Genomic DNA, 11,807 nt, shown 5'->3' with positions numbered 1-11,807 from the left:
CAATTGTTTTTTATCAATCTTTTTGATATATGAAAGATGACTGCTTTAATACTTCCAGAATTGTCCAGTGGCAATTATTATGCATATTCTTGACAAGAAAAAGTTAATGTAATGTATACAAATAATAATTCTGTTTTGTGTTAGCCAACACTCAAAAGGTAATTGTCCGCTGAAAGACATTTCACCTTACCCAGACACATTATTCTGATTCAGGTCACCAATCTTTGCTCTACTCATTAATACTGTGTGTCTACCAGGGAAGCAGCAAATACTAATTTTAAAGTCTTTGGTTTGATCTGGCTAGGGTAATTAGCACCCTAGACCTCTCCAACTCGAGGAGTCAATCTTTTGAAGGGCATTTAAACCAGGATAATTAAACAGACCTGAAGGGTTAAGGGGCCAAATTCTTTAAAATTACAAAATCAAGGTGTCGTGTGATTTCAAATGAGACAACTACATGTACATTGTATCTACTGTTTGATCATTTATTAGCTAACGGTTTCATCAAATTGCAAATAAATCCAGCCACTATCATCATGGGATAAACAAGTGGTTTTTGTGTCCATAGTAGAATCTGAGATAACATTTTGAATTTCTTCATTCTCTGTATTGCTTGTTCAACATATATTCTTACGTTAGCAATTTTTCTGGTTTTCCTTATTTCATAGGCCGTCAAACGTTTTCCCTTTCCCCATGAACATTTTCTAGTAAAAGGGGGCATAGTTAAATAAGCCCTTCTCTCAAGAAGAAGGTCTCTTATCCTGAATCCGCGGTCAGCCATAATTTCATCTCCTGCTGATACTAAATCAAGGAACCCAGAATGTTCAGTAATATATCTATCAGATGTGTTGCCTCCATAAAGATCCGAAATATAATTAAAATTACCCTTTGGAGTTATGCTGACTAAGCATTTATACGTGTTATGGGACTTGTAAGTACTGAATGTTTTAGCTTGAGTTGTTGGATTCCTTGGCCTTTGTATAAACAATTCTGTACAATCAATTACAGCTGTGGTATTTGGATATGATTTCTTAAATGATGCAGGCATATGCTTTTTAATTAAAGCTTTGGATGGCCATACTACTAGATCTTTTAATATAGACTTCATATAATATATCCATGTTGTAAATATTTGAGATATTCTACTAACTGAAACACCAAATATATCTGCCAACATTTTTTCTGGTAGAGCTTGCCGGAGCCTTATCATAGTAACTGTGTATTCATGGTATCTAGACAGCTTTCTTTTAGGACCTGGTTTTAAATGTTCTCTTTCTTCATACTTTTTTTCATTTATACTGTCTGGTCCATTCCAGTATTTTATATTTGTTTCATAACTGTCTAATATTTGAAAAATTCCATTAAACATATGAAGACTAGGGAAACCAGTATAAAAACAAATACTTTTGTCATCACGTAAAACTTTTTTCATAAACCTGTCTCGTAGTAAAAATGCATTATCTTTTAAATTCTCATTAGCCTTTTTTAATTTTGTTTCTAGTTGCTCAATAAATTCATTGTCAACGTCTGTTTGAATCCCAATGTCACGATAGGTTGAATAACTTTTGTGTTTTATAGTTGTTGTACTAAAACTGTAGCTGTGATCCTCTGGAACATCTATGATATCTATAAAAAAAAAGTATGTTTAAAAATATAAAACTTATTTGTAGAAAAAATAATTAAAGAAATAAAGAATAAAAACGATCAAATGTCAACTCTATTTAATGTGTTTATTGAGTACCCAAATGTAGGTTTACAAATATTTTATTGCAGATTGGTTGTAGAATACACAAGTTTATACATCTGTTACATGTACCTTTTGTGTAGCGTTATTGGATTTACACATACATGTGGCATTTTTTATTTTCAAACTATTCAAACTGACACATGCACTTCAATAATACTCATTTTGATGATTTAACTTCTGTATTCTCTATTTTTTCCATGCCAACATACTCCATAAAGTTAATTTTTGGTTCTTATTATAAATACAAGAATGATAATTACCTTTAACAGTTTCAACTTCAACTTCTTTGATAGATATGGGAACATTTTTTGCAATATCATCCTGTGTAAATACTGATGGCTGGTTCTCTTTCTCATCTATCCATATAACATCAGTTGTTTCATTTGGAATATCTGTTAAATATAATAGAAAATTCTCATAAAAATGATGTTTTTAAAGCAATTTTCTACCAATTCTAAGATTACAAAACTGCACACACTGTAAAATGATTGGATAAGACAACCAGGAAAGCTTTTTCACAGCTAGAATAGTAGGGACCAGTTTAATCTTTTCAATGGTTTAAGAGTCAAATACATTAATTTAATTTTTTTGACCATCAATTTGCCACCAATGAGTGTTGGTGCATTGTACCCTTTGTTTACATTTATACATGTAGCTCAAAAATGCACAACAGTGGGATAAGATGCAAAACTATTCATTCTTTACACATTAGCATTCTTGCTTATATATTTGTAAAAACAATATAAGCAAGTTAAATCAGAGACTTTTACACAGTATTAGGATTCATTACAATTTTAAAAAAAGTACAAAATGTATAATATTAATACATGTAATATGCCAAAGTTAAATCTAGTTTTTGCATGCTTTTTTGTCTTTAAAATATATTTTGTTAGTCACTCCTTTTCTTCTTTTGTTGAATTTTTGTACATATAAAGATACTGATTAAATTTGCAACACATCATACCTTTGTTTTGGAATTTCAATTCTCTTTTTCTTTGGCTTGGTTTAACAGCTGCAAGTATTTGTCTCTTTTTAATAGAGCTATCTGGTCTTTCTGATAAGGGTTGTTTGAAATTATTTTTATGGAATAATTCTGGAATATTGTTTTGTGCAGTCATTCTTCCACCAACGAAATGTCTACTACAAACACGGTGCCACGCAGGGGGGTCATAATCAGCTGGTCTATCAATCATTTTTAACCACTTTCTCCTCAACTGAGCATTTTTTATCTTTGTTGGGAAAGGATAAAAGTCCACATTCTTCATAAACTCGTGTTTGTCAGTGTTCTTTCTAGTATCCGATTTACAACCGGGAACAACACAACATAAATTTCTTTTTCCGTCGGCTTTCTTGGTCCTACCCATTGTTTTGAAAATTTACCGCTGTTGAACTAAAAGTGCCCTAAATTTTGACGTTGTCACGTGATCGACATACCGTTTCTTATCTTACGACAGAAGAGTTCCAACATCTCGGAAACGACGTATTACAAGCAATTTGTTACAATGATTATTATTAATTCTTAATGATATGCAAATGACAAAATATAGAATAAAGAAAATGAGCCCAAAAGTAAAATTAAAACCACAGATATTTATATATATGCATATATTGAGCATGTAAAAATGATTTTAAGCTGTTTATGGATAACATTAGTGCCATAAAATTTTAATTTGGTCTATGAATGATTCACTGGGTCAGCGAATTGGCATTACAAAGTATTTACACTTTTATCAGTTTATCCCTCTCAGTCCAGAGACTGATTATTAAATTACATAAGTGTTTTAGAACTTCTAGATTCTCACAACCCATTAGCCATATAAACATATTTTCATCATTACATTTATTTAAATTAGGATAAGAGATACAAAGTTCTTTAATAAATGTCATTCTGTATGTTTCTAATTATTAGTCAAAATATTCATGAATAATGGATCTGAAAAGACAGGATTAAGATGATATAAAACAGGAGTTCCATTTCATTAGGCTACTGATACCTGGTCCTACCTTTTTCATTTAAACTTAAAATAGATCATATTAAATGAAAGTATTCTGAATGTAAAATCTTCATAATTTTAGATAAAAGGAAAATTAGTTTGCAATTTTTGTATGAACAAACTAAATATAACAATAAATGTTGTCTCATTGATTCCATGCAAGTTATAGTTCTAATGAATGGACTCAAATTATAAAAATAACACACTAAACCAATAAATGAATGATGCTTTTCATAAACTTGAAAATAAATTAGACAAAATTGAATCAGTAATATTTCTCTTTATCTTTTTGAATAAATAATAACATTAAAAAAACTATGCATTTTTATATTTTATGTAAAATATAAAAAAAAAAGAAAGATGTGGTATGATTGCCAATTAGACAACCATCCACAAAAGACCAAAGTATTTCAGAGCAGTTTCTGGGGTGCTAAGTTAACAATTATGTTTTAGATCATAAGTCAAAATTAAGTCCCACTTCATGTCACTGTCAGTATGATAATGCTTTGAATAAGATTGATTAAAATGATACTCTGAATGTGATTGTTTTAAGGCAACAACCAGGGAGGGGGAACTATGGATTTTGTTCCCAGACAAGTTGAAAACAATTCTTCTCTTTCAATTTTAGCATTTCATTTAATAGCAGCTGAGGGTAAAACAAACTTTTTTTTTTTTCTCAGGGTCAAATTTTTTTAATTTTTTATCCAAAAATTGGAAACAATTTTTCTTCTTCAAAACAATCAATAGCCACCAACCCCTACCCCACAAGACACTCAAATGATTAATGGCTGAATAAGTTCAAATTTAGGACACTACTTATTCATTTACTTTTGGCAGTTTTGCAGGATTCCTTTATCACAAAAAAAATATATTATTATAAACAACGAATGAGTTTTATGTAAGTCATCTAAAGCAGTTAAGGTTGTGCAAAGACAGTATAAGATTTCCTTACCTTGTTTTTAGTTAAGTCGTACATTTCACTGACTTAAATAGAATAATTAATCCAGTCAAATATTCACAGCTGATCTCGCCATTACTATTTCATTCAAACATGTGTGTACATTGACTGCGTTCAGATGCAAGGTGACATCGATGTGTAAGACCGAAAAACTACAATGTCAAAAAATTTCTTTCTTTTGGAATTTATTTCAAACGGGGTTTCCAAAGGGGTGTCAGATAGAACGTTATACTTGATGCTTTTTTTTTTTAAATTTTGAGATACGTAATCTTAATTGTTTGTACATGTAGTTTTTGTTTATCTGTGACAAATAGAAGAAATTAAACGACGATCAAAAGTACCACGGGATCGTTAAAAGACGGCCAATAATAAATTTGACATGTTTGAGAAATTGCTTTCCTTTTGATAATAAAATCAATATTGCTAAACAAATCGAAATAAATCTATTTCAGACCCTAATGGCGAGTAGGAAAGTGAAAAAAAGATAACTTCCAAATTGGCGCCAAAAAAATATTCCGCGAAATTAACGCAATTTCAGAATGGCGGGTTTTAATATCAGTCCCATTGTTGTCTTAAGAAAGTAGCAACAACGGTCGTTTCTAAGGGCTTGCTTTCCGACTGTAATTTGCACCCTACGATCGTTTACACTGAATTTAGATTCTTTCCGACAAGTTTTGATTTTCATAATCACATGTGAATACATTGCAAATGAAAGCTTTTTAAAATAGTGTATCTCATTTTTTTTATATTTAATACTTTTTGATAAATTTTATTTCAAAGTCGTGTATCGTTTCTTTTGTTGACTAGTATATATACCAAATAACTAATTTTCTAAAAGTGTATATATATCATCTGAAAGAAAAGAAAAAGGTCAAATAACTTTATATGCACATGATGAACTATACTTTTTTTTTATAATTCGTTTTGTATTAATAAATATTTCATTAATTTCAATCAAGACTAGAAATACTCGTGTTAAACTTTCTGTGCTTATAAAAAATTCTAGCTAAAATACACCAAACGCAAATTCACTTTTAAAATACGGAGAGCGAACCCATATTAAGAATAAGGTACTATATTTTAGATCTTTGAAAATTTCCCTGTGAAGATTTTTCTTTTTCTTTTTTTATAATTTCTTCCTGAGTGAAATTACAATCAACACAAACAGATTCCACCGTTTACAATATTAGCGGGAGTTTGACGTTGCAAAGCATACGTAACCAAGCAGAGTAGTCAATGACATCATTATCGTCCAATGAAAAATAAGCATGAAAAAGTACGGGAAAGATGATTATGAAACTATTCACCGGGGCAATAGACGTATTTACACTTGTATGCAAATTTGTCCGCCATTACATAACATCACACAGGTTCCCGTAAACTTTGACTTCATAATTCAAAGCATATGACGTCACAACCAAAAAGTGATTGTTGCTTGACGTCAAAAGGTTATTTGGAGGTGATATAAGGTCATTCGGAGGCACAATACAGCTAAATACCAAAAGTGTAAATACGTTTATAGTCTTTGAAACTATTGACTGGCAAATTGTTCTGTGGAATGAAATAGCACAACTATTTCATTACTTTTTATATAGAAGAAACACACTGAAGTATAATAAATAATTTTATTTATAACACAATTTTCAACCTCCATTTACATGTACATAGCGCCACAGTTTCGGGTTATTCCACATTCCGGCACTGGTGGAGTCTCACGTACCAGAAAGAAGAAGAAATTAACCTGAGCGATACGACTCCTCCGAAGGGTCGTTAAATAAATTTTCTTTTAGTCAAATAGTTCATTACGTTTCTACGTATTGCTGTCGCTCCCTGTCTTTTAAAGGCTTATGTGTGTTTGTTTCTTATGAAAAAATTAAAATCACAAAAATACTGAACTCAAGAGTAAAATCAATCATCACATGGCAAAATCAAATAACAAAACGCATCAATAACGAATGAACAAAAACTGTCATATTCCTGACTTGGTACAGGCATTTTCAAATGTAGAAAATGGTGGATTAAACCTGGTTCTATAGCGCTAACCCTCTCACTTTAATGACAGTCTCATCAAATTCAGTTATGTTTACATTGATGCGTAAAATAAACAACCACAATAAATAAAATAGTCAAAATATGGGTACATCAGTCATCATCGTATAACAATTTTAAAAGGAACAATTTAACAGAACACAAAAAAACATCTGCTATTTACGAACACATTGATTTATTTGAGTGTCTAACGTCAGAAAATTTTAATACGTCACATAAATTTGTCGTTCAATGTGCATACACACAATTTTGAAATTTACATAGGTAATGTTAGCATACAGGGTTATAAAATGAAAAGTATGTAAGAATAAATTCCGTAAATTCCGAAAGTGAATCCAGGAAAACGCTTCAGGCGCACTAACTTTACAAATCGTTGCCTTTATATACTGGTACAGTATGGGTACCTTTTTCTGTTGGAATGGTTATCAGCTTTGTAGTCAGTACTTCAGGCAACGTTGACAATAACAGAATTGAGTCATCAAACTAATAAAGTGACACCGTATTCACATATCCCTAGCTGTCATATTATCAGCTTTGAAGGTTCCATATGAAGGTAAACAGAGGAAAGCGTTTCGGGCGCATATATACACGATTATTTTATTGATTGTGTCGGATATTTAAATACGTAGCCACGTCTGATTAAAATAGGATTAGAAATCCAATGCCTCGTATTTATAAAGTGGTACATTCTCTGCTCTCAAGACCCCTGGTAATTTTACTTAGTATCGGACGTACTGAATAAAGATAGTGCTACAAGTATTGACTATGTAAGGGTATATCAATAGTATGCAGCGACGCAAACCAAAAACAAAATAAACCCTTAATAACAGCATATTTTGGACGCTTCTCATACAAAAGCAATACAATCAAATAGGATTTTATTACCGTCAAGCCTCTGAAATGGCATCAAAAAGAAGCAATACAATCAACGGCATTATAAAAGGATAGAAAGCATTTTAAGACTACACTCAAACACGATACATGTAGTCCTCAAATCTTGTCGAAAAAATTAACATTACTTTATGGTGATGTTTTTCACGCTGCCCCCATTCCCTGTGATGGTAGTCCAGAGACCACAGGCGGATTTAGTGTGGGGGGTGGGGGTTCCATGAGAAAAATATATAGTTGGTTATATCGGGAATCAATAAAGCGTGACGGGAGCGGGCCCTCTTTTAGGCAGCCAGTGGGCCCCAACTTATGAAAATTTCGAGATCCGCCACTGTAATCGGTACAACGTTCAAGGTATTAGCTAATAACCGTATGGTATATGTTTAACACACTGATTATTCTGATTAGAAACTGATCTACACTTCCCCTTCTCCCACTTACCCAATGCAGTTTTGGAGTGTAGAAATTTGACCAAGTATTTTTTTCCGATTAGATTGATTGATGACGTTTTAACGCACCTGAAGTGAGTTACTTTTGGACTGTATCGTGACGGCCTTTTTTAATTGTTGGAGAAAGCCGACGACATTCGATTAGGGAACTGACAATCCCAGTCAATTAAGATCGGAGTCGAGTGAACTTCACAACTTTAGTGTTGACTGGCTATAAATGATTAAGGATTATGTACCCTTGTGTTGATTCAATGCTAAACATGGAAATTTTATGCCCTTATACTCTCATATTTGACAAAGCGTCAAATGATAGATAGAGGTTTATGGCATGAAGTGCTAGCATTAATTTTCTTTAAAACAAGTTTCTTTATGTAGCTATTGGTTTTAACAAATATAAATATGAAACAAATCAAGAACACCTATAATGGTGCGCTCGACTTTAGTGACTCAGCAAAAGGTTTTATGGAATAAACAGGTTGTTCAGAACTTTTTTGTAAACAATAAACGCAAGCACATCACGAAAAAAGCCAGTGAGTAATCTCTGTGGATTTTCTGCAAATATCTTGATTTGTTTGCTTTAAAGTCCCCTTCTATTAAAAGCAATGAAACAGTAAATAATAATGCTTTGCGTCAAGTTTTCCCTTGGTAGATGTACAAATTAGCCTGTTTCTAGCTCTATCATTTATTATATCTGTTGTTTTCATACTGTTGCAGTTTGAAAAGGTCGTACTCAACTTGACACAAACCTAAACAATTTACAGTATAACTTCTATGACAACTTGTCCACCAAGGCCCCTCCCTCTCCGATACTATAACGAATACTTGTTAAGAACAGTAATATAACAAAAATATCGTACTCCGAGAATTATTCAAAATGAGAAAGTCCTCAATCATATGAAAAAATCAAATTTTTCAACACATCAAGTGAATGCATAACTATTGACATATTCCTGACTCGGTTACACAATTTGACGTGGCTCGGTACTTATACATCCGTTGATGTGGTATTGTGAATTTTTGTATGCTCGTCTTTCGTTTATTGTCTATCTGTTATTTTTGTTTTCTTTGCTGACGTATTTAGATATAAGATGTGGTATGAGTGCCGTCAGACAAATCTCCATCCAAGTCACAATTTTTAAAAGTACTACTCTATCTATTTGTTTTATAATATACTAGTCAACAAAAGAAACGATACAAGGCAATGGAGTGTTATTTTCTTATTAAAACCATTGATATAAGGCAAAAACGAAAATTGATTCAGGGAGGATTCTTTTTTTTTTTTAAATCGCATTGCACCCAAAAATTTAAAAATCGATTTTAAAACTTCAAACTTTTAAACTTAAACTGTTTTTAATTTGGAACTTTATTCTCAACTCCAACTGAAAATTAAAAGCCGACTTTTGTCATCATTTTCCGCAATATAAATTTGACCCCTTGTTCAATCACTCGGTTTTTTGTTACTTTACAATTTACTCCAATGCTTAAATCATATGCATTTGCTTTGTATATAAATGTTTTTCATTGAATAATCTTTCAATTTTTCCTATTTATTATATTTAATGATAAATTTTAGTTCTAAGATGAGTATCTTTTCTTTAGTTGACCATATAATTGAGATAAAAAAAAAATGACATTGACACTGCAGCTTATTTCAGACATTTTACCCTTTATGTCTGGGTTTTATTCACACAGTCATTGTTATATGGAATTTCATGCGACTCTCCTGCAAGTGAGGTTCAGCTAGCTGTAAACCAACCATTTTCTACATAAAACAAATGCCTAATATTACCAAAAATAGACTAAACAACAAAAGTAATAATACACAAAGACAAACAAAATAACACTATATCAATTCAATAAGAAAATAAACAACCCAGTATCTAGAATCTCAACTTCAAGACCATCGTCTTTAATTTGTGAAGTTAATACGTAATATGCACGTATCAACAAGGACTTCATACATTCAGATGAACTACTTAGAAAAAGGATCGAGACCCTTTGCCATAACCCTGTGACAATAATTTATTGCTCAGACATTGGTTATGTTTTATAAAGTATGAACAGCAGCTGCAAGCTCTTTAGGGAGCAGCCATTATCGTGAATGCTACTATTTGTATGTTGAAAAACAGTGTAGATATATATCTGTTAGATTATTTTTTTAATTTTACATGGGGGATGGTTGTATACAGGTTGGAAAAATCGAAAGTTTGACAGAACCAATTTTAAAAAAAATCGAGATTAAAAATAATCCAATTCTGTAGTTCCTACAGTTTTTGAGGACCCCACTCCCTTTTGCAGGAGCCTCATATATTTGGTTAATGCATATGCTTTTTAAAGTCCCACTCATTACATTTATCAAACGATATTTTCGACCTTATTTCAAAAGATCCAAATCAAGTCAGTTTTACTTAAAATAAATAATTCATCAACAAACACAATGCAGATATGAAAATTAATGGAATTTTTCTTCTCCAGTCGAAGGCATTTCTGTTAGGTAGCTGGGATCTATAATTACCTATGTATTATTTTTTTTCTTTTGTAGAAACTACTTAGACCACTCGGCCACCGAAGTCCCCCGAATACGGGCAATCGATATACACTGTTTTCATACAAATTAAGTGACGAAGGAGACACTGAATTCATGAACAGATAGAGCAGAATTTCATTTGTAAGGAACGAAGCACGTCTAAATGTACACCAACAGCGGTGATGCTCATCGTTTCAAGCCGTTGCACTTTCGTCTGTCAAGAAACAAAATATGTTTGATTTCTCCAGGTTGTAACAATGGTATATGACCATAATTGAACGGCAGTATTTTACCTAGAACTGATTCAGTGAGCTATCAAATAGTACACATAGTATGGTCCATAGGAATCTGGACAATACACCGATAGAATAAAAACTGGTGATACTCAAGAAGAAAATAAAGAACCGTTTGCTACCGGAGTTGTAGAACCAAAACTTTTACTAGAATGTAGTGCTTCATCGTCGTATAAACACGCCGACATGACAGAAGACAGTTCAAATAAACCCAAGTAGCTTATCAATATAGAAGAACATCAACTCAGTAGCCAACTGAAAGGAAACCTAGATGACGAAAAAGTATTCCCTTATTATCGAATTCTGCCACAATCATTCCAGTTCCCAAAACGGAAATACAAAGACAAAACGAAAACAATATGAAAACTAACAAGGTCCTACCAATATCAGTGGTACACTCCATTTGATTTCATTACAATTGATATAACTGGAGATGGATTATATTTACTTTCCATGCATTGTATATTGAAATTAATATTACCCTAGAAAGCCGTGCAAAGGCACTAATAGAAAACACTTACACAAATAGTAAAGATGCCGTTTGTGACCTTGAACACCATGCGGTGTCCTCTTGTCACAGACCTTAAATGTAAAAATGAATCATTTCTTACGAGAAGCTGAGAATAGGCGTAAAAGAATAGACAGTGTTCTGGATATAAAATTAAGAGAGCAAATCGAAAGAAAAAAATAGAACTATATTGCCTATTATCAGATGTAACAAGTATTAAGGGGGACAATGTCAATCTTTACGTTCACACCAGGAAGATAGTTCTAGCGTTGGCATATTAGATGAAAATAAAAAATACAATCCTCGATATTTAAAAGAATTATTCAGGTTATGTGCCAACTCAGATTTCAGAAACCACAGTAGCGTCAGGTGAGCAACACGGGCTCTTGAGAGC

The 11,807-nt window shown here is 32.3% G+C and overlaps 1 protein-coding gene across 1 annotated transcript; it reads right to left on the bottom strand.

Moving 5' to 3' along the window:
* Positions 1-3: 3 nt before the first annotated feature.
* Positions 4-3,226, bottom strand: LOC134695594 (uncharacterized). The gene is made up of 3 exons (XM_063556872.1): positions 2,712-3,226; positions 2,008-2,139; positions 4-1,626 (listed from the first exon to the last, which is right to left on the bottom strand). The coding sequence occupies exons 1-3, from the start codon at positions 3,109-3,111 to the stop codon at positions 482-484; spliced, it is 1,677 nt and encodes a 558-aa protein (XP_063412942.1). The 5' UTR covers positions 3,112-3,226; the 3' UTR covers positions 4-481.
* Between the last annotated feature and the right edge of the window lie 8,581 nt (positions 3,227-11,807).

This window comes from Mytilus trossulus, chromosome 14, assembly GCF_036588685.1.
Source record: "Mytilus trossulus isolate FHL-02 chromosome 14, PNRI_Mtr1.1.1.hap1, whole genome shotgun sequence".
NCBI lineage: Eukaryota > Metazoa > Mollusca > Bivalvia > Mytilida > Mytilidae > Mytilus > Mytilus trossulus.
The sequence above is the reverse complement of the archived record's forward strand: the minus strand, read 5'-3'. Positions and strand labels throughout refer to the sequence as shown.